The sequence below is a fragment of the Ursus americanus genome, chromosome 1 (assembly GCF_024610735.1).
Source record: "Ursus americanus isolate L20-20 chromosome 1, mUrsAme1.1.p, whole genome shotgun sequence".
Classification (NCBI taxonomy): domain Eukaryota; kingdom Metazoa; phylum Chordata; class Mammalia; order Carnivora; family Ursidae; genus Ursus; species Ursus americanus.
In genome coordinates this window covers 62,226,710-62,250,792 of record NC_142127.1, presented here as the reverse complement: position 1 = coordinate 62,250,792, position 24,083 = coordinate 62,226,710, and the positions used below count along the sequence as shown (strand labels likewise).

At 37.7% G+C, this 24,083-nt stretch overlaps 1 protein-coding gene across 4 annotated transcripts in view; it reads right to left on the bottom strand.

Moving 5' to 3' along the window:
• Positions 1–24,083, bottom strand: part of ITGAV (integrin subunit alpha V) — a 99,775-nt gene that overhangs the window by 56,062 nt on the left and 19,630 nt on the right. For all 4 annotated transcript variants that reach the window (XM_045806273.2, XM_045806275.2, XM_045806274.2 and 1 more), the window contains exon 3: positions 2,365–2,456. In XM_045806273.2, coding sequence (XP_045662229.1) covers positions 2,365–2,456 — 92 coding nt within the window. The remainder of the gene's footprint in view (positions 1–2,364; positions 2,457–24,083) is intronic.

Sequence of the window (24,083 nt, the reverse complement as noted above, 5' to 3'; positions counted from 1 at the left end):
GGAATAATGCATATTTTAATAACACAGTAATTTACCAAAATGTAACAATTTAATTTGTTGGAAAAAGGTTCAATTAACTTTCTGTAATACTTTTTTTTTTAAAGATTTTATTTATTTATTCGACAGAGATAGAGCCAGCCAGCGAGAGAGGGAACACAAGCAGGGGGAGTGGGAGAGAAAGAAGCAGGCTCATAGCGGAGGAGCCTGATGTGGGGCTCGATCCCATAACGCCGGGATCACGCCCTGAGCCGAAGGCAGACGCTTAACCGCTGTGCCACCCAGGCGCCCCTCTGTAATACTTTTTTGAAGCAAAACACTAACACAAACACTGCAGACATCAATAGCAGGTTATTTTATATTTACCCTGAAAAAAGTGAAAGATGATTACTGCTACTTTTCTAAATGTATTTGATGCTTCATGTACAAGGATTATTTGCTCCTTCTGCTTATTTTTGCTTCTTTGCTTTCTGCCTAGAGTGCCCGCACTCTCAACCCCATCCTTCATGTCCAACTGGACACATCCTTTAAAGCTCCTTTGAAATTTCAGCTCCTAAACAAACTCTTTCTTAATGCCCCACAGATTTTAAAAAACAGTAATAAGTACAATGCAGATAATTAAAACAGGGAAGGGCTTTCTAAGGAAATGAAATTAAAGCTGAAATCAGAATGACAAGGAACTAGCCAAGTGAAAATCAACAAGATGAGCACAACATAGGCAGAGGGAACAAAAACACTAAGATACTAACTGCAGTGACTTGCCACGTGGAAGGAATAAAGACCAGTGTAGCTAAAGCATGTGAGGTGGAGTGAGATGATGCCAGAGAGACAAGAGCCAGTGACCTGATTATGGAGATGCTCATAAGCCAGAAGAAGCAGGATTTGTCTTCTGAGAGTGATGGAAAACCACCTGACTGTTTTAATCAAGCAGATGACATGCTCTGATTCACTCTGGTCCTCCTATGGAGAACGGACTGTAGATGCGGCAGGAGAGGAAGCAGAAAGAGGAGGAGAGCCACTGTAGTAACCCAAGCGGGTAATGATGGTGGCTTGATACCAGGTGGAAATAGTGCAGTTGATGATTTATTGATGGATGTGGGATATATTCTGGAAGCAAAACTGATAGGGCTTACTGGTGGATGGGGTAGAGAGCCATGCCTCTAAACAAGCTGGGGAAGTTTTATATGAAAACAGTTATCTGTGTGTGTGTGTGTGTGTGTGTGTGTGTGTGTGTGTGTGTGTGTGTTGTTTAGAGCACAAGCAGGGGGAGAGGCAGAGGGAGAAGCAGGCTCCCCGCTGAGCAGGAAGCCTGATGCAGAGCCCGATTTTAGGACCCCAGGACCATGACCTGAGCCGAAGGCAGGTGCCCAATCGACTGAGCCACCCAGTGCCCCTGTGTTTTTTCCTTTTTTGATAGCAGGTAATAAGAGTTCTATTTTGGCCACATTCATTTTGAGTAATATAGGAGATATCCAAATGGAAATTCTACATAGCTAGTTTGGAAATATGACTCTGAAAATCCAAGGAGAATTAAGAGCTAGAGAGATAGATTTGGGGATTATAACACATGATTTTATTTACAGGCATGAGACAGGATAGGAACAGCCAGGTAAAAGGTACAGATAGAGAAGATGGGGGTCCAGAACACAGCCTAGGGACAACCCAACATTTAGAGACTGAGCAGAAGAGGAGACTGCAAGGAGCAGGCAAGGAAATGGGAGAAAACCAGGAAAATACAATGTTCCAGAAGCCAAGGGAAGAAAAGCATTTCAGAAAGAATGGGCTAACTGACCTTGCTGAATGGTGCTGACAGGACAAGAAACATAAGAACAAGTACCAGTGATTTCAGTGACCAAATAGCCAAGGGTAACTTTGGCCATGCCTACCTGAGCCTGACTGCAGTAGTTGGGAAGAAAATGTGAAGAAAGTAGAGATGGTGACTGTAGAAAACACTTTCAAAACGTTGCTGAAAAGAGGAGCAAAGTAATGAGGCACAACAGTGGGGAAGAGGTAAAGGGAAGGCTGTTGTATTGTGAAAGAGAAGAGGTACTGGTGTGTTTGATTAATGATAGGCCCACTAGTCCAAAACCTGGCTGGAGAGAAACATACTGACAGGAAGTACCCACAGGGGCAGGAGAAAGGAACAAGGTAGGAATGAAGGCAGAAAGTAGCAGAATTCAAGTCTGTGAAGGGCAGGATTGGTGGGATCCTTAGATAGGATGGCCTTTGGTCAAAGCTATCTTATCTCATCATGCACTGTGCTCCCCAAACACAAGAGTTTTATTATCAGCTTTCAAACATAAAATCTCCTATGTTTCCACATAAATTGGCTAAGCTCACCTACAAGGAAATAACCAAAAGACTTACCAAAATTTTATCCTGTTTTGATCTCACAGATGCTCCAAACCACTGGTGAGACTTAAACTCCAAAGGATCATCCTTGGCATAATCTCTATTGCCTAAGAACAATATTGTGAGGGGTGAGAAACAAAATATATATTCTTAGTATAACAGAGTTTATTTCAATCCAACCAGGTGTACAAACAGTGTGCCTTTCATTAATCAAATACCACATTAGCTATTTTTCTCATATACTTTATGAATGTCAGGAACTTTCAACTAATCAAAAAATAAAACACAGGATGACTAGAAGTGTCTCAGGGTTGTTATTAATCCCTATTAACTATTATAATGCAGATGTGAAAAAGTAATACTAAGTAAAGCTTCCCAACTGCTAAAGTATAGGATAATTAACTATTAAACAAATACTTATAATTACCTACTATACTCCCACAAGTTCTGTGATATAAAGAAATTTATGAAAACAAAAGGCTACTGCCGGAATGCCTGGGTGGCTCAGTCAGTTAAGCGTCTGCCTTCAGCTCAGGTCACGATCCCAGGGTACTGGGATCAAGTTCCGTGTAGGGCTCCTTGCTCAGTGCAGAGCCTGCTTCTCCCTCTGGCTGATGCTACTACCCCTCCTTGTACTCTCTCTTTCTCTGACAAATAAATAAATAAAATCTTAAAAAAAAAAAAAAAGACGCTACTGCCTTTATAAAACACCAGTAGCAAAAGACTAAAGTAAAAGACTATGTGTGAATGACATTACAACACAGGAGTCAGAATCTAGAAGACATGATTTGGCTGGTGGGAAAAAGAATTAGATTTGGCACACTACATGCAAATATTTATTTTCAGTTTACATTATTGAGAAAATTATTCCCAATGTACCAGCCACTCATGTAAAGCACTGGAAAAAAGAATCGAAAGGAAAGGAAAGGAAAGGAAAGGAAAGGAAAGGAAAGGAAAGGAAAGGAAAGGAAAGGAAAGGAAAGGAAAGGAAAGAAAGGAAAGAAAAGAAAAGAGAGGAGAGGAGAGGAAAAGAAAAAAGAAAAGAAAAGAAAAGGAAGGAAAAGAAAGGAGAGGAAAAGAAAAGAAAGGAGAGGAAAGGAAAGGAAAGGAAAGGAAAGGAAAGGAAAGGAAAGGAAAGGAAAGGAAAGGAAAGAAAAAAATCCTGTCCATTGAAAAGCTGTTAAATTGGTCAAGGAAGAAATTATGGAAACATATCCATAAAGCATTTGGGGAAAGAGAGACCTTTTTTTTTTCTTTTTTTTTAGAGAGAAAGAGACTAATTAATTGGTTTTAAAGTCTAGTCTGTTCCTCTTAAAATCTATAATAATCAATCTTTATAAACATGTATTCCAAGGGGCACCTGGATGGCACAGTGGGTTGAGTGTCCAACTCTCGGTTTCAGCTCAGGTCATGATCTCAGGGTCCTGAGATGGAGCCCCATATCAGGCTCTGTGCTCAGCTTGGAGTCTGCTTGAGATTCTCTCTCCCTCCCCTCTGTTCCTACCCCCAGTCACATGTGCACTCTCTCAATCTAAAATAAATAAATAAATCTAAAAAAAAAAAACAAAAACCAACCCAACATATATTTCAAGAACTATATCAGACAAATACAGCAGACAAGGGTCAATTTTAAGACTGCCAGCCAATGTGTAAAAATCATCAAAAGGCTTATGTTAAATCCATTCCCTAAATCTCACTCATCTAAGGTAGTGCTATGGTTATTCAGTTCCATTCTGAAGACTTAAGACCAACTGAAGTTATAAATAATTAACGAGAATTTCAATAACACCAGCTGTCTTACAGACAAGGTAAAGGGTATAACACTGTTCACTATACTATTCTTTTACCTTTTTATTTTTTTTAGATTTACTTATTTGAGAGAGAGAGAGAAAGCATGAGAGAAAGAGAGGGAGCAGATAAGCAGCAGGGAGGGGCAGACGGAGAGGGAGAAGGAGCCTCCCCACTAGGCAGGGAGCCCAATGTGGGACTCGATCCCAGGACCCGGGGATCATGACCTGGGCCAAAGGCAGATGCTTAACTGACTGAGCCACCCAGGAGCCCCCCCTTTATCATTATTATGAAAAAATTTTCTTTAATGTGTCAATCTCCAAAAGTCTCTATCTATGGTCTTTTTTTTTTAAGTGAAATTTGGGGTTTTCTTTGGAAATAAAGCACGACTGAAGTATATAGCCTAGCACAGCTTGAGAAATACACATTCTGCTATTTCCAAAAGGGCCTGACCAACAATTACCAAGAAGCTTAGCCTCTGGACGAAATGGGATCCAACTGATAATTTTCAATGATTTAAATCATAAAATTCATGGGTACAAGTTACTTAATAAGATTTTTTTTATTCCACTGCAAGCTAACTGTTCTCTTACTGTGTTCCGGACTTGCTATTCTATGCCTAACTACAAAGGAAATGAAGGCATTTACCCCTTACATTAATGAGGGAGGAGAAATACAGCTTGACTGTGAAACAGCTGGTGCTTGGAAAGATTCACTTCCACTCATTGTCCCCTGAGACCATAGATAAAGTCAGGTAATCTTAGCCCAAGGGAACTGAGTTTATGAGCTAATAATGCATGTGAACGAAAAGTGCAACATTCTCAGAACTGCTATTTCCTCCTTCTGCTCTCATTTAAAACAAAGCCTTTTCAGCAAGACCCTAAGGATGTCCAAGCAGAAACAAAGCTTTTCTCTATTAGAAGAAATCTTTACCTGTACCACATCAGAAGGGTTCAAATTAAGGCTCCATGTATTTCCTTATAAGCTCTACAACTGCCAATTTCAAAAACAAAATGATGCAAAACTAATATCACTATATTCTTTATTTGGGGAGGGGAGGGTGTCTTTATTTTTTATTATTTTTATTTTTTATTTAAATAAAATTAATTAACATATAAAATATTATTAATTTCAGAGGTAGAGGTCAGTGATTCATCAGACTAATATAATACCCGGTGCTCATTACATTACCTGCCCTCCTTAATGCCAATCACACAGTTGCCCCATCCCTCCACCACCCTCCCCTCCAACAACCCTGTTTGTTTCCTATGATTAAGAGTCTCTTATGGTTTATCTCCCTCTCTGATTTCACCTTGTTTTATTTCTTCCTCTCTTCCCCTATGTTCCTCTGCCTTGTTTCTTAAATTCCACACACAAGTGAGATATGATTAATGGTCTTTCTCTGATTGACTTATTTCGCTTAGCATAATACCCTCTAGTTTCATCCCCGTCGTTACAAATGGCAAGATTTCATTTGTTTTGATGCCTGAGTAGTATTCCATTGTACACATATACCACATCTTCTTTATCCATTAATCTGTCCATTGGCATCGGGGCTCTTTCCAGTCTGGCTATTTTGGACTTTGCTGCTATAAAACGCTGGGGTGCAGGTGCCCCTACAGATCACTTCATTTGCATCTTCGGGGTAGATACTAGTAGTGCTATTGTTGGGTCAGATGGTAGCTCTATTTTCAACTTTTTGAGGAACCGCCATACTGTTTTCCAGAGTGGCTGCACAGCTTGCATTCCCACCAACAGTGCAGGACGATTCCCCTTTCTCCACATCCTCACCAACACCTATCATTCCCTGACTTGTTAATTTTAGCCATTCTGACAGGTGTGAGGTGGTATCTCACTGTGGGTTTTGATCTGTATTTCCCTGATGTCGAGTGATTTGGAGCACTTTTTCATGTGTCTGTTGGCCATTTGGATGTCTTCTTTGCAGAAATGTCTGTTCGCATCTGCTGCCCATTTCTTGATCAGATTACTTGTTCTTTGAGTACTAGCCCTTTATCTGGAAGACATTTGCAAGTGTCTCCTCCCATTCAGTTAGTTGTCTTTTGGTTTTGTCAACTGCTTCCTTTATTGTGCAAAAGTTTTAATCTTGATCAAGTCCCAATAGTTCATTTTTTGTCTTTGTTTCCCTTGCCTTTGGAGACCTGTCTAGCAAGAAGTTGCTGTGGCCGAGGTCACAGAGGTTGCTGCCTGTGTTCTCCTCTAGGATTTTGATGGATTCCTATCTCACACTGAGGTCGTTCATCCATTTTGAGTCTCTTTGTGTGTACGCTGTAAGGAAAATGGTCCAGTTTCATTCTTCTGTATGTGGTTTTCCAATTTTCCCAACACGATTTGTTGAAGAGACTATCTTTTTTCCATTGGATGTTCTTTCTTGCTTTGTCAAAGATTAATTGACCACAGAGTTGAGAGTCCATTTCTGGGTTCGCTATTCTGTTCCATTGATCTAGATGTCTGTTTTTGTGCCAGTACCATACAGTCTTACTGATTACACCTTTGTAATAGAGCTTGAAGTCTGGGATTGTGATGCCACAAGCTTTGGTTATCTTTTTCAACATTCCCTTGGCTATTCAGGGTCTTTTCTGATTCCATACAAATTTTAGGATTACTTGCTCAAGCTCTGTGAAAACAATTGATGGTACTTTAATAGGGATTGCATTGAATGTGTAGATTGCACTAGGTAGCTTAGACATTTTAACAATATTTGTTCTTCCAATCCATGAGCATGGAACATTTTTCCAATTCATTGTGTCTCCCTCAATTTTCTGTCATTTTTCTATATTTTTCTGAGTACAGATCCTTTGCCACTTTGGATAGGTTTATTCCTAGGTATCTTGCGGGTTTTGGTGCAATGTAAATGGGAGCAACTCCTTAAATTCTCTTTCTTCTGGCTCATTGTTAGTGTGTAGAAATGCAGCTGATTTCTGTGCATTGATTCTATATCCTGACACTTTGCTGAATTCCTAAATGAGTTCTAGGAATTTGGAGGCAGAGACTTTTGGGTTTTCCACATACAGTATCATGTCATCTGCAAAGAGTGAGAGTTTGACTTCTTCTTCGCTAATGCAGATAGATGCTTTTTATTTCTTTTTGTTGTCTGATTGCTGAGGCTAGCACTTCCAGTACTATGTTGAACAACAGTGATGACAGTGGACATCCCTGCCATATTCCTGACCTTAGGGGAAAAGCTGTCAATTTTTCCCTATTGAGAATGATATTTGCTGTGCACTTTTCATATATGGCTTTTATGATACTGAGGTATGTTTCCTCTATCTCTACACTGTGAACAGTTTTGATCAGGAAAGAATGCTGTACTTTGTCAAATGCTTTTTCTCCATCGATTGAGATAATCATATGGTTCTTGTCCTTTCTTTTATTTATGTAGTGTTCTTTTATTTATGTAAGTGTATCACACTAATTTGCAGATGTTGAACCACCCTTGAAGCCCAGAAATAAATCCCACTTGGTTGTGGTGTATAATCCTTTTAATGTACTGTTGGATCCTATTGGCTAGCATCTTGGTGACAATTTTTGCATCCATGTTCATCAGGGATATTGGTCTGTATTCTCCTTTTTGCTGGAGTCCTGGTCTGGCTTTGGGACCATGGAAATGTTGGTCTCATAGAAAGAGTTTGGAAGCTTCCTTCCATTTCTATTGTTTGGTAGAATTCCCATGGGAAGCCATCTGGCCCTGGACTCTTGTTTGTTGGAAGATTTTTGATCACTGCTTCAATTTCCTTGCTGGTTATGGATCTGTTCAAGTGTTCTATTTCTTCCTGTTTCCGTTTTGGTAGTTAATACATCTCTAAGAATTCATCCATTTCTTCCAGATTGCCTAATTTGTTGGCATATATTTGCTCATAATATGTTCTTATAATTGTATTTCTTTGGTGTTGGTTGTGATCTCTTCCATTCATGACTTTATTTATTTGGGTCCTTTCTCTTTTCTCTTTATAAGTCTGGCCAGGAGTTTATCGATCTTATTAATTCTTTCAAAGAACCAGCTCCCAGTTTCATTGATCTGTTCTACTGTTCTTCTGATTTTTATTTCATTGATTTCTGCTCTAACCTTTATTAATTCTCTACTGCTGCTGGGTTTAGGCTTATTTGCTGTTCTTTCTCCAGCTCCCTTAGGTATAAGGTTAGGTTGTATATTTCAGACCTTTCCTGTTTCTTGAGAAAGGCTTGTATTGCTATATACTTGCCTCTTAGGACCACCTCTGCTGCATCCCAAAGGTTTTGAACAGTGTTTCCATTTTCCTTTGTTTCCATTTTTTTTAATTCCATAATTTTTAAAACTCTTCTTTAATTTCCTGGTTGACCCATTCATTCTTTAATAGGATGCTCTTTAGCCTCCATGTATTTGAGTTCTTTCCAAATTTCCTCTTGTGATTGAGTTCAATTTCAAAGCACTGTGGCCTGAAAATACACAGAGAATGATTCCAAACTTTTGGTACCAGTTGTGACCTAGTATGTGATGTATTCTGGAGAATGTTCCATGTGCATTTGAGGAGAATGTGTATTGTTGCTTTAGGATGGAATGCTCTGAATATATCTGTGAAGTCCATCTGGTCCAGTGTGTCATTCAAAGCCCTTTTTTCCTTGTTGATCTTCTGCTTAGATGATCTGTTCATTGCAGTAAGTGGAGTGTTAAATTTCCCTACTATTACTGTAATATTATCAATGTGTTTCTTTAATTTTGTTATTATTTGGTTTATATAATTAGCTGCTCCCATATTAGGAGCATAAAGATTTATAATTGTTAGATCTTATTGGACAGACCCTTTAAAATATGATTTAGTGTCCTTCCTCAATTCTTATTACAGTCTTTGGTGTAAAATCTAATTTGTCTGATACAAGGATTGGTACCCCAGCATTCTTTTGATGTCCATTAGCATGATAAATGGTTCTCCATCCCCTCACTTTCAAAGTGGAGGTGTCTTTGGGTCTAAAATGCATCTCTTGCAGACAGCATATGGATGGGTCTTGCTTATTTGTTCAATCTGATACCCTGTGTCTTTTGATTGGGGCATTTAGCCCAACTACATTCAGAGTAACTACTGACAAATACAAATTTAGTGCCATTGTATTTTCTGTAAAGTCACTGTTTTTATGTATTGTCTTTGTTCCTTTCTGGTCTATGTTACTTTTGGGCTCTCTCTTCACTTAAGAGGATCCCCATTAATATTTCTTGCCAGGCTGGTTTAGTGATCACAAATTCTTCTGATTTCTGTTTGTCCTGGAGGATTTTTACCTATCCTCCTGTTTTGAATGACATCCCTCCTCGATAAAGTATCCTTGGCTGCATCTTTTTCTCATTTAGCACCCTGAATATATCATGCCAGTCCTTTCTGGCCTTCCAGGTCTCTGTGGATAGGTCTGCTGCCAGTCTAATGTTTCTACCCTTGTAGATTGAGGTTAAGGTTGTCCTGAGCTAGGACTTTCTCTTTGTCTCTGAAATTTGCAAGCTTCACTATTAGATGTCAAGGTGTTGACCTATTTTTATTGACCTTGAGGGTGGTTCTCTGTGCCTCCTGGACTTGAATGCCTGCTTCCTTCCCCAGATCAGGAAAGTTCTCAGCTACAGTTTGCTCCAATATACCTTCTGCCTCTCTCTCTTTCGTCTTCTTCTGGGATCCCAGTTATTCTAGTATTGTTTCACTTTATGGTATCACTTATCTCTCAAATTCACCCCTCATGATCTAGTAGTTGTTTATCTCTCTTTTTCTCAGCTTCTTTATTCGCCATCGTTTTGTCTTCTATATCACTAATTCCTGTCTCATTTATCCTCGTTAGAGCCTCCATTTTTTATTGCATCTCAATAGCCTTTTTTATTTTGACTTGATTAGATTTTAGTTATTTTATTTCTCCAGAAATGTATTCTCTAGTGTCTTCTATGCTTTTTTCAAGCCCAGGTAGTATCTTTATAATCATTATTCTGAACTCTAGCTCTGACCTCTTACTTATATCCATACTGATTAGGTCCCTGCAGTAAGTACTGCCTCCTGTTCTCTTTTTAGCGGTGAGTTCTTCCATCTTATTGCTCTGTCCAGATAAGAATAGATGAACAAAAGAACAGAATACTAAAATGGCAACAACGACCCCAGAGAAATATATACTAAATCAGAAGAGACCCGAAACCAAAAAAAAAATTTTTTTAATTAAAAAAAAGAGAGAGAATATAATCAGATAGGAGAACAGAACAGAGGAATACACTGGATCCTCTATGTATTTTGGTCTGTTTGTTAGAAGACTAGATCCAAAAATTGTAAAGAAAAACTTATATATGTACAAAAACAAAATTAAATACATTGAAAGGATAGAATGTAACTGTAAAACTGAAAATTAAAAGAAAAAAAAAAGAAGCAATGTAAACAGGCGGGTGAACAGAACAACGGAATACACTGGATCCTGTATGTATTTTAGTCTGTCAAAATTGTAAAGAAAGAAACACGCACACACACATGCACACACACATATATATATAAAATAAAATTCAATAAAAGGATAGACTATAACTGTAAAGATGAAAATTTAAAAAGACTTTTTAAAAAAGGAAGAAGAAGAAAAAGAAAAGAAAGAATATGATTAGTCAGGTGAAGAGAACAGAGCAAGACACTAGATTCTGGGTGTTTTTTGATCTGTTAAAAGAAACTGCATCCCAAAATTGTAAAGAAAGAAAAACTTATATAAATATAAAAATAAAATTAAATACAATGAAAGGATAGAATGTACGTGTAAAAATGAAAATTTAAAAAGATTTTTTTAAAAGTTGATAATATAAGAAATTGGTTGAAAAAGGAAAGAGGGAAAAAAATTAAAATTGAAAGACTAAAGAATTATAGGGGACAAAACCATAAATTCTATATACTATTTTTCCCTAGCACTGGAGTTTGCAGTTCTCTGTGATCAGAAACCTGGTCTTAGCTAGATGTTCTTGCTGATCTTCTGGGGGAGGGGCCTGTTGCACTGAATTCTCAGGTGTCTTTACCATGGGTGGAACTGCATTGCCCTTGCCAGGGGCCAGGCCAAGTAAGCTGCTCCAGATTGCTCTATGTGGCTTTTGTTCCCTGAAGGCTTTCCATGCCCTTTAGAGGATGAGAATGAGAATGGCGACCTACCAATATCCAGCCCCAGACTTGAAAGCTCAAGGCCCCCACTACTCAGTGCGCCCTCAGGGAAAAGCAGGCAATCACTCCAGTCTCCCAGGTCTTCAACTTACACAGTGCTCACCCAGCCTGTGATGGAGTTTTCTGTCTCAGGCAGGGGACCACACTTGAAGTCTCCAAACCCTGCAAACTCCTGCAGTGTGCATTCACACAGCTCTTCCCGGGGGAGGTAGGGGGGTCTCGCTGGGGTTCTGCCGCTTGCTGGGCCCCTGTTCAGAGTGGTCGCCCAACCGAGCAGTGGTTCCAGGTTTATGGCAACCCCAAGCTGAGAGCCCACTCCTGGGTTCACTGATCACAGCCAGCTTCCCTTCTCCGATGCCTGGGAACTCTGCTACACTCAGGCAACCCTCGTCTTCCTGTGACCCCAGGGATCCTGAGACCACATTGTCCCACCTAGGATTCTGCCCTGCTTTGCCACCTGAGTGCCTTTCAGGCAGGGACGTCCTTCAGCGGAACAGACTTTTAAAAGTTCTGATTTTGCACTCCATTGCTATATTACTTTCTGGTGCTGGTTTACAGGGGCTCCTTCCCCCCCACCCCCCCGTTTATCTTCCCATATATCGCCTTGGATTCAGTTCTCCACACCTCCTACCTTGCAGAAAGTGGTTGCTTTTCTATTTGTAGAGTTGCAGCTATTTTTTTCTTAGATCTCTGGTTGAGTTCACAGGTATTCAGAATGATTTGATAGCTATCAAGCTGAATTCCTGGGACCAGACAAACTAAGGTCTCTTACTCCTCTCATCTTGGAGTATCTAAAATCACTATATTCTTGCCAATACAATTATTCTTGCCTACAAGACCTGATCCAGATTCTTCAAAGATGTCAATGTCAAGAAAAACAAAATAGTAAGGAAGATTAAAGATTAAAAGAGAATGAGACACAGTAACCCGATGGAATATATGATCTTTGAATCTTATGTCTAAAATTCTTTCAAAAGTTACAAAGAACTTTATTAGGATAATTGTGGAAATTTAAATATGGACTGCACAGTACATGATAGCATTATAATAATGACATGTTTCTAGACTGTGATAATAGTGTTGTGATTATGTAAGGGCAGATCCTAGTTCTTAGGAGATACATGCTCTGATGCTTAGGGGAAAAATGTTACCATATCTGCAGCAATGGTTGAATCTAGATGAAAGGTATATTGTTCATTGTATTACAGTTTCAAATTTTATGTAAGTTTAAAAATGTTAAAAATATAGCAACCAACAAGTACCCACTATATGTATTATAAGGCCCCAACAGAGTATCTTTGATTTCTCTTTACTTGAACTCTTTATTGTATATACTCTGATTACAAAACATTACAAAACAAATTAAGATATAAAGCCACATGTAAGGACAAATCTAAATTCCACAATCCCCCATAAAGAAATGACCTCTGCTAATATTTTGGTGTTTATCCTAAAGACTTGTTTCATGAATACATGCATATCCTTTTACTTGTAGAATATACATTTTAAGCCAATATTCACAAAACATTAAAGTTACTATTATATATAAATGTACACACCTTTTCCCCCCTTAACAATACATCAATAAAGGTTGACCTACAGCATCATTTTCATTGTTGTATAGTAAGTACACCATTATATAGCTATATAGTAGTTTATTTAACCAATCCTTCTCTCTCTTAGTTTCATTTAAGAATATTTCTATTTTGATTTAAGAGACATACACATTCCCTTGGGCACATGGGTGGCTCAGTCGGTTAAGCCTCTGCCTTCGGCTCAGGTCATGATCCCAGGGTCCTGGGATCAAGCCCCACATCGGGGCTCCCTGCTCAGCGGGGAGTCTGCTTCTCGCTCTCCCTCTGCCCCTTGCCCCCACTTGTGCTCTCTGCTCTCGTGCTCTCTCTCTCAAATGAATATAATATTAAAAAAAAAAAAAAGAAAAAAATCTTCATATTCCCTTGAAGTCTTATGTACTTTCTCTTCAAATATTACATAAGAAGCACAGCATAGCACCATTTTTGGGGTTTGAGATGGACTAAATGATAAATTAACATGATAAACCCTCCAGAAAATGGGGAGTAATATATATTATTCTAATGCAGGAATTTTTTTCAAGGCTTCAACATATACTTATTTTTGTATGTGAGAGTTCCCTTACCTTCAGCCTCCAGTTCCTGAAACTAAGTCATGCACATTCTCACTTCCAAGTCCCTGCTCAATTTCCACCTGCCTTTGTAACCATGGGCTTCTAACCTGGAAAACCTTATTCCTTCCATTCTTGATAGAAACCCTGAAGTTGCAGTTGTCCTTTCATGACCCTGGCGCAAGATGAAATAGGAGTCTGACCCTGAGGGAAATATCTCCCTCCAAAGAGACAATCACAGCAACAAGCAATGATGATGGAACAATGGCAGAGGAATGTGTGAAATGTTCTGGGACGAGGGTGGCAGAGTACAAGGAAGAGAATGCTTTCTGGGCCAAGGGACAATCTGCGGCAAGAAATGAAAGAGCAGATATGACAGAATTTTTTAGAAAACTGTGAGTTGTTGGCTATGACTAAAGAGAAGGGTCAGGAGGGGCGTGGTTGTCCAGAGCTTTATTTATTGCCATGCTAAGAATGGGGTTCATGGGGTTTTTGAATTGCCCTCTATGCTAAGCAATTTTTCTTTAATTATATTCCTGGAAGGTGGAAGAGAAGTTTCCTCTTTCTTTAATATTATCCAGTTTTCCATTGAAAAACTATCTCTGAATTTTTTTTCTGAAGAAATAGAATCTTCTCTAAATTTGCATGTGGTGGCAACAGGATACTGCTCCACACGGTCAAGTAGCATGTGCTTCTCCATTGCTACCATGTTCTATTTCCTTTCTAGACAAGTATCAAAAACATTCGCTGCTATAATGATTATGATATCTGCCTTTGTGGGTAAGAGGTGTAGCTTAAGCTAGAAAATGTCATGGAAAAGAATTACAAATTTTACAACTTTTTATTTTCATCATCAAGTATTGTGGAACATGAAAACCCAAAGGTCTTTCCATTTGGCAAGCTTTTTCCAATTGCTTTTTATAAGAATGAAGGACTACCAGCCAAATGTGAGAAAACATCAAGCCATATGGTTTTTTTTGATACAAGAAAGTACATTTGAAAAACCTGGAGCCAGGGCACCTGGGTGGCTCAGTCGGTTGAAAGTCTACCTTTGGCTCAGGTCATGATCTCAGGGTCCTGGGATTGAGCCCTATGTCGGGCTCCCTGCTCATCGGGGAGCCTGCTTCTCCCTCTCCTTCTGGCCCCCTCACCAACGCCCGGTTTGTGCTCTCTCATGCATGTGCTCCCTCTCTCTCTCTAATAAATAAAATCTTTACAAAAAAGTGAGAGAAAAAGAAAAAAAAAAAAAAGAAGAAAAGCCTGGAGCTTTACTAGAACTGTCATATGCCCAAAAAACAGCCATGCCTTAAGTATCACATGATTAAATGTGTTTTCAATTACATTGCCAAACAAAAGAAGTAAAATCTATTTGGTTACAATGCATTGGCATACACTGGTATCCAAAATTTGGGCAAGAGTCAGGGCGCCTGGGTGGCTCAGTCAGTTAAACCTCTGCTCTCTGCCCAGGTCATGATCCCGGGGACCTGGGATTGAGTCCCTCTTTGGGAGTCCCGCATCAGGCTCCCTGCTCAGTAGGGAGCCTACTTCTCCCTCTTCCTTTGCCCCTCCCCCCTCTATCTCTCTCTCAAATAAATGAATAAAATCTCAAAAAAAAAAAAAAAAACGTAGGCAAGAGTCTTTAAGCAAATTCGTATTACCCATTGCTTTGAATGCTTTCAGTTTCAACAAGGTCACAACCTCAGACTACCAAATTTTCAAGAAGTTTCCTCAAAAGGAAGTTTTTCTTTACCAATCAGAACTTTTTTCCCAGAGACCAAGCCTTAAAATACTTGATTCAGGCAGCAGTTTCACTCAGAGGAAGTGTGAACAGAGGGGTGGGTGGGGAGAAAGAAAAGGAAAGTGTGCTCTCTGAACAAACTGACAAGAAGTTCATTCATAACCTGGCTGAATCTGGCAGCGATTCTGGGGCCTGAGTGAAGTAAATATTTTGAGTCACAGCCCTGAAGTCACCATTTCAAGTGACGCTGGAACCCCACAGGCTGCTCGGACCATGCCACCAACCTTGAAAGGGGAATTAGACACAGACAACTGCAGAAATTGCAGTGTTAGATGAAATGTCTCCTCAGGCAACAGTCAAGAAAGAATAAAAATTTCTTTTCTTTCTTTTTTAAAGATTGATTTATTTTAAAGGAGGGGGAGGGGCAAGCAGGCTCCCCACTGAGCTCAGAGCCCAACATGGGGCTCTATCCTAGGACCCTGAGATCAGGACCTGAGCCAAAACCAAGAGTTAGATGTTCAACTGACTGAGCCACTCAGGCACCCCAAGAACAAAGATATCTATCCATAGTTCTATAAAACACGTTGGAAGACTAGCTCTGATCTTCCAAATAAATTAAAGGGGAAAAAACTATCTCACAATGGTAAAAATGAGAAGAAACTGCCCCACGTAACATAAATTAACATAAAACTGTTCTATCACTTTCAAAAATACATAAAGGAAAATGTTGATGTTGATGATGAGAAACTTGATGTAATTAACAAGTAAGTCACTAGAGGGTTGAAAATTTAATGTCTTTTTTTGCCTGCTTTTAAACTGTCAGTTGCATTTTATCAGACTCCCTGATTGAACTGAATTGAATACTTCAGGAAAGAAGCATGTTGAGCAGAGTAAACCGTCACAACTTTACACTCTGCGCCCTGACTAGTAGCCAGCTCTTCTCATTTCTTCTCATTTCCTCGGCGTGTTTCAAAAGACACTGATGAACATTCAACTTGCTCTACAGGGGATTTTTTTTTTAAGAAACAAAGTTACCTTATCACCCTAAAGCTAATTTTTGTTGTTGTTGCTGACGCTTCTTTTCATACCTAAAGAATATCCTTTGCAGCAACAAGATTATGTCATCTTTTTTGAAAAGACCAAAGTCAAGAAGAATGAACCAAGGCAATAGCTTCTATTTGGAAGTTACCTGTGTTTTTACTCATTTGGTTCCTATTCATAATTATATGACTCTATGGATAAAGAAATTATTTAGGTCCTCAGAGAGCTTATTCTTTGCTCAAATAAGTGACTACAAAAACAATGTAATATACAGCATCATGGTGACTATACTAAATACTACTGTATTGTGTATTTTAAAGTTGCTAAGACAGTGGATCTTAAAAGTTTTCGTAACAAGAAAAAAAGTTCTGTAACTATGTACGGTGACAGACATTAACTAATTGTGATCATTTTGCAATATATACAAATATTAAATCATTTGTTGTATATCTGAAATGAATATCATATTATCAATTGTACCTCAAAAAAACAAAACAAAACAATGCTACCCTACAGTCATCCTTTAATAAAATAAACAATTTACAAGCTTCTTTAAGCAGCTTTTTACCTCAAACATAACTTTTGCTCAGTTGCACTTCATATAAGCCTCAAAGAAAAATCTCCCAATATTGCTTATTTTGAAAATTAACAGGCCAGAGGAAGAAATCTCTTTGATCATTCAGTTAAATAAATAAATCATGGGAAGCTTCTACATCTAAAGGCAAGGAGTATATAGCAGTAAATGGGACAGATAAGGTCCCTGGCTTTCAAGAGAGAGAAATACTAAGCAAATAATTATATATCTTCAGGGAGTCACAAATGCTATAAAAGATACTTGAGAGAAAACAACGACGAGGTAGTCAGGCAGTGCTGGTATTTGTAACCTAATGCTATTCTAAAATAATGTATTTCACTGCTTTGGAGCTGCAAATATTAAGATACTATTAACATCTTTGAAATCTAAGTATTACAGTCAGTGATGACTTAAAATTAGCATGTTTTAGAAATACATAGAGTACATTTTAACATCAATGGCACTATTACATTTACAGTCAACTGATTTTTTAAAAAGTTGCCAAGAAAATTCAATGGGAAAGAAATAGTGTTTTCAACAAATGGTGCTGGGACAACTGAATATCCTTACATAGGCAAAAAGATTAATGAGAAACCCTATCTCAAGCCATTAAAAAAAAAAAAGATAGATCACACACTTAAATCTAAGAGCTAAAACCATAAAATGCTTATAAGAAAACAGAAATAAACCTTCAAATCTTAGATTAGATAAGATTTAGGAAACCAAAGTCCAAGAGACAAAAGGTTGATAAATTGGACTTAATCAAAATAAAACTTTTGAGCTTCAAAAAACATAAAGAAAAGTGAAAAGACAACCCACAGCATGGGAGAAAACTTCGCAAAGCTTATATTCAATAGGAGACCTGTATCCATAATGAACACACACACACACCTCCTCCTTGCAACTCAAGAATAAAAAACAGCCCAATTAAAAACAGGCAAAGAACTTCAATAGATGTTTCTCCAAAGGGGATACACAGATGGCCAGAAGTAAGTACATGAAAAGATGCTCAACATCACTAGCCATCAGGTCTACACAAATCAAAAGCACAATGAAATACCACTTCACATTCACTAGAATGGCTATAATAAGGTAAAATAACATATGTCCATAAGGATGTGGAGAAACTGGAATCCTCACATATTGCTAGTAGGAATGTAAAATGGTGTGATGTGGCCAATTTTTTAAATAGTTTGGCAGTTTCTTAAAAAAGCTAAACACAGAGTTACTATATGACCCAGTAATTTCACTCCTAGGTATCCATCCAAGAGAAATGAAACCATATGTCCAGACAAAGACTTGCACATGAATGTTCATAGCAACATTATTTACCGTAACCAAAAAGTAGAAACAACCCAAATGTACATTTACTAGTGAATGAATAAACAAGGGTTCAGGGAATATAACTGGGCAACAAAAGAGGAAAGGAGCGCTGACCCATGTGACCACACGGATGAACTGCCAGACACAGAAGACCACATAATGTATAATTCTATTTATATGAAATATCCAGAGAAGGGAAACACGTAGACCTAGAAAGTGGATTTTTGATTGCTCAGGGTTAGGGGTGCAAATGGGAGAGAAGATGACAATGAACATGAGGTTTTTCTTTTTAAGGTGAGGGAAATGCTCTGGAATTAGATTATAATAATATCTGTATAACTATAAATATGGTAAAATTCACTGAATTGTAGACTTAAAAATTGCACACCAGTGAATTTTATGGTAAATTATACCTCAATAAAGCTCTTTTAAAAAAACAAATGACAAACTTGTCAAATTCAAAGATAACTGCAATACTGAGCAAAAATGTATGCATATAATAAAAGACAGCTTTTCAAAATTAACAGAAATAAACAGATGCATTAGTAGGGTAACAGATCAAGAATAAGAATAGAGAATACAAAAAAAAAAAAAATAGAAAGAGCTAATGAACATATGAGAAAAGACTTAACCTCCCTAGAAATCAGAAATACAAATTAGAACATAAGTGTTTCACCTGTGGGACTAACCAAGACTAAGAAAGCTTGGTTCAGGGATAGGTTGTATCATTTTTTTCCTACTTGCAAATATGTATCAGAAGTATGTTAAAAAAAATACATCTCACTGGCTTCTAAGTTTCATTTTTAAAAATCCTAAATAAATAAAAAATATGAAGACTTAATAAGCATGTCCAAGCTTTGTTATAATATCTTTAAAAAAGCAACCAAATACCTCACAGAATAGGAGATAAATTGAGCAAATTTTATGTGTACACACACACACAAGTATCTACACAGGCCACGGGGTACATACAAAAGCATACTAACCACACACATTCAAGTATATCCTATGGCCAATAGTTTCCTGGGTGGTTGGGATTTGGGAGATATTTTTTCTTTCTGCCTCTTGGTGTTTTCTCATTTGTTCAACCAATGAATAGGAATTATTTATATGTTTTAAAAGGTGGGGGGGGGGGAGTCATGTGGCTATGTTATCAATCTTCACATATAAAAGCTTTAGTCAGGAGCTTCTACAGTCCCCCCACCCCAGCTTTTTTTGAGAGAGAGAGAGAATACAGGCTGGGGAGGGGCAGAGAGAGAGAGAGAGGAAGCGAGAGAATCCCAAGCAGGCTCCACACCCAGCATGGAGCCTGACTTGGGACTTGATCTCACCACCTTGAGATCATGACCTGTGCTGAATCAAGAGTTGGATGCTTAACCAACTGAACAACCCAGGTGTCCACTATATATCCTCTTAATCAACTTTGTTTACATTTTCATCTTCCACACAGAAAGCAGTTTTAGTTCCTAAAATTCAAGAACATTTAATAAATTGGGTAAGCATTACTATTCCTATTCCTCTATTCTATGTTTAAATTCTGTTTCAGAGTCAAACTATAGAGCAAAATATTGCAAAAAATAATTCATTAAAAAAATCAAAATTCTAGATATTATTGAAAACCAAATTGGAGGTTAATGACTTCTTTGATTTAGTAACAAAATAGTTTCTTAATTAAGAAACTCTGATAGATAATATGTAGCAATTAGGTATCAGTATTAAAGGGTGATTTGCTTTATAAACTTTAAAATGTCCCTAAAAGTCTTTAGAAGCATCATTGTGTTGATTTAAAATGACACAAGATAAAAATACCTAAACTCAAAGTGTTTGGAGTTGCAGACAACTGAAAATTAATTATTTGTGACATAAAAGCAAGTTCTGAAATCACAATCTATGAACATGAGAAAGTGTTACTAATTCACACAGAGGTGTTGAGAAACATCTTTTATATAAAATTAGATTGTTTTACAAAAGCAAACAAGAGTCAAAAGCAGAGCCAGAAGAAAACATGATGAAGCTTGTTTCACTGGGATTTGTATTTATTTATTTACTGAGTTATGACTACCACAGGGAACAGAGAATCGAAATCTTCTCATTCCATGAGCAATTGTGATGGTTCTGTTGGAGCCCACACAAAGAATACAGGCCCTTTGAAAACATCTATTGCTTTATCAATGCTGGTTTGTTTCCTCCTAGCAATGAGAAGGAAATGATCCTGAAAGCATCTAAGAGTTTACAACAAAAACTCTACTGAAGACTTAAAAAAAAAAAGAAAAGAAAGCCAAGTCAATGTTAAGTCTTCAAATAATGGATATGAGTCAAGTCAATGCAGGGCAGGGAAAAGATGGGTTTTAAAGGCTCATATAAATTTAGTTTTGGTGAAATATTTAAAGTGTTAAAATAACAACTAACGGCATATGTATTAGTTGACTAGTAATAAAGGAAATGGATTAATTGGATTAACTGATTTCTAGGTTGTCCCCGCACCGTCTAATTACAGAAAGGAATGCACCAAGGAATGACAGGTTATATCAGAAAAAACAATTTCATTTAAAAAACCAAAATTTCTGGGGTGCCTGGGTGGCTTACTTAGTCAGTTAAGCATCCAACAACCAACTCTTGCTTTCAGCTCAGGTCATGATCTCAGGGTCCTGAGATCAAGCCCTGCTTTGGGCTCTGCATTGGGCGTGGCGCCTACTTAAGATTCTCTCTCTCCCTCTGCCTCACACGCATGTGTACGCTCTCTCTCTCTCTCTCTCAAAAAATAATAAAATTAAATTAATTTTAAAAAATAAGAAAATTCCTGGGGGGCATCTGGCTAGCTTAGTAGGCAGAGCATGCAACTCTTGATCTCAGGATCATGAGTTCAATCCCCCCCTTGGGCCCTGTGCTTACTTAAAAAATAATAATAATAAAATAAAATAATCGTGAAAATTAATGTATTTTGTATTAACCAGGGAAGGGAGACTAATTTTTTGTGTGTTTTTAACTTCCTAATCTTCAGTGTTGTCACAACTGTAGGGATATCTAGACAGAACTCTGAAAGAAAATACACAAAGAGGACAAAGTCAAATAGGCTCTTCTGAGATTGCCTGATTATTTTAATTGCAGTGAATTACAAATTGAATGGCACAGAAGCCAGAGAGCAGCTAAAAGTTTTCTATTTTCTATTAAACACAAAGTGTAGTAATATCCAGAAAATACTCCACAGTGTTTTTCTTGAGCAGAGAACTGGCAAAGCCAGTTTGTGGGTTTGCCCACAGCCTAGAGCCAAGCCCTTCTGGGAATAAGTGGTAAGTGCTCCAGCAAGCTGTTTTGGGTAGGCAAGGGAATAAGCTGACTTCTGACCTTCTCTAAGACAGATATTGTTAGTGAGAGGTGACAATCATTCACTGAATTTGGAATATAAACGTAGGAGTTTCTCCTTCTTTTAAGGGACATATTTAAAAATCATGCAGGAAAGCCCGTATTTCTAAACAAAGACTTTGGCCAGGTGCTACATGTTCTCCTCCCTCAGTGCAGATCACCAGTCTCATCTTTTTGGAAAAGACTCATCATTGAGAAAACTAGGCAGTAGTTAGTCTGTTTACAACATCTGCTTTATAGAAAAGGAAAGCATGCTGCAAGGAGAGGATTTTCCCAAACGTCACTGTAACAGGTCAAAATGCAAATCCAAATATAATCCATTTAAGAATATCTACAATTATCTTTATTTCTTTCATTTTCCATAATAACTCACTTCCCCACAGCTGTTGTATGGGCATGACATAAACAACCCTTTCTTCACTGTGTACCTCTTCATCGTTTATAAAATACCTTCAGACATCATCCCATTTGATCTCCACAATAACCCTTAGGGAAAGGTATTATGTTTATGTAACAAATGGGAAAAACTGAGGCTGGCAAACAAGTCACTTGTGCAAGGTCACATCTAAGCAGTGTCAGCCTACCTCTTCTAAGTCAAATTTGCATTCCTCATACTCACGGAGCCAAAGCAAAAGAACAAGAGAGGAAATAAGGCCAACTACTACAAGCATGGCTCTTGCCCTAAAGTAGTCTGCAGTATAACCAGTATCCAGCAACAAAATATATAAAAGGATAACAGAAAAATGCCCCTATGCCCAAAGATCTCGTCCTAATCTCCAGAACTTTACATGTGAATGTGTCTTCACTTGGCAAAAGGAACTTTCCAGATGTAATTAAATTAAGGATCTTGAAGTGGAAGATTACTCTGGATTATTTTAGTAAACCCAGCATTACCACAAGTAGGGGCAGAAGTGCTAGTGTCAGATGATGTAGCCTGAGAAAAACCAGATTACCCATTGCTGGCTTTTAAGATGGAGGAAGGAGCCACAAGACAAGAAATGTGGGTAGCTTCTATTAGCTGGAAAAGGTATGAAAACAGATTTTTCCCTCGAGCCTCCAGGAGGAAGGCAGTACTGCCAAAACCCTGATTTTAGCCCAATTTGCATTTTGGACATGTGACCTCCAAAACTAAAGATAATAAATTTGTGCTATTTTTAAGCCACCAAGTTTAAAGTAACTTGTTACAACAACAACAAGAAACTAATTCGGGCATGAAGACAAAATTGTCAGCTATGTAAATATTCTCGATACTGTTTTACATCCTAATATATTTTAGAATATTTTTTACTTCCTAAAATACATTAATCTTAAATTAAAGCAGGTTAAGCTTTCCTTAAGTCCTACTTTTCCACATCTACATTCAGACAAATTAACTATGTTTTCTACACATCAATCATCTTCATGTAAGACAAACAAATCACACCCCAAAATGATGTATTCATTTTCACTAATTCTACAGTGGTTCAAAGTTCATATTATTCTGCTAATTTAGGGGAAAATCTGTTTTAGCCATTACGCAGATATTGGTTAAAACCTACAAATGATGTGCAATCATTACACCAATGGGTTTAAAAATCGAAGAGGGTGACTATTTCAAAGCAAGTTGTACTATTTCAAGCATTATCCAAATATGTAAAATAAGACACTAGGTTTTCCTTTTTACATCCTAGTCATGACTCTGTTTACATATAATGTCAAGAAAATCAGCAAGAAAAATAAAAATAAAGAAGTCACACAAAAGGACACAACTAAAAATGCAATAAAGGTTGTATTTAGAAGTTAACAATAACAAAAAATGGCAAGCAAAAGTCAATAGCTTGAAAGAAAAATAACACATGTTTGAGAGCTAAATTTCACAAATCCAAGAGATAAGAAATTTTAGGCTGAGATTTCCTTTTGTTCCTGCAGGCTCAGTCATATATAAATATCATTCAAAAATCAAAGTAGCAATTAAGCTTGCCATCTTGCACTGAATTTTCTACTAAACTTTCAATCACAGAAGCCTCTATTTTCCCTTACTGTTTAAAAGGCATTATGTACAATATTTTGAAGATATCCATGATAATATCCATTATTTCATATAAATAATTCTGCTAAAAATAATGACTAATAAAATTAGTAAATCGGGTACTGAAAGTGTTATTTTCTCTGTAATGTTCATGTCAAACCTACGTAGTATGAAGAAGAACCAAGATCTATGTCCACTGACTCTAGATCCTTCTATTTTTAATACAGTGCTCTATAATGTTAGGCTTTATGGTCACTGGGTTTGATTAGGCTGCTAGTGTAGAGTACCTCTTTAAAATTCACTTAGATGTTTCTTCAGCTTACTTTCAACCTCATTTCTCATCATGTCCTCAACGCCTTATTGCCCTCACACTATACATAGAAACTTGATACTCACATAGATTCCATGTATGTGGGTCACACAGAATTACTTTTCATTTATAAACATCTTTTACTACCAATCTATACACGTACTGTTTCCTCTACGTGGAACCCTCTTCTACGTCTGGTGAATTCCATCTCCTTTTTCATTAGCTAGCTCAAATGTCACCAACTGCTTTGAAGCCTTCTTCAAAGGCGACAGCAGAGTTCGATACTTCCCAGTTATGCCTT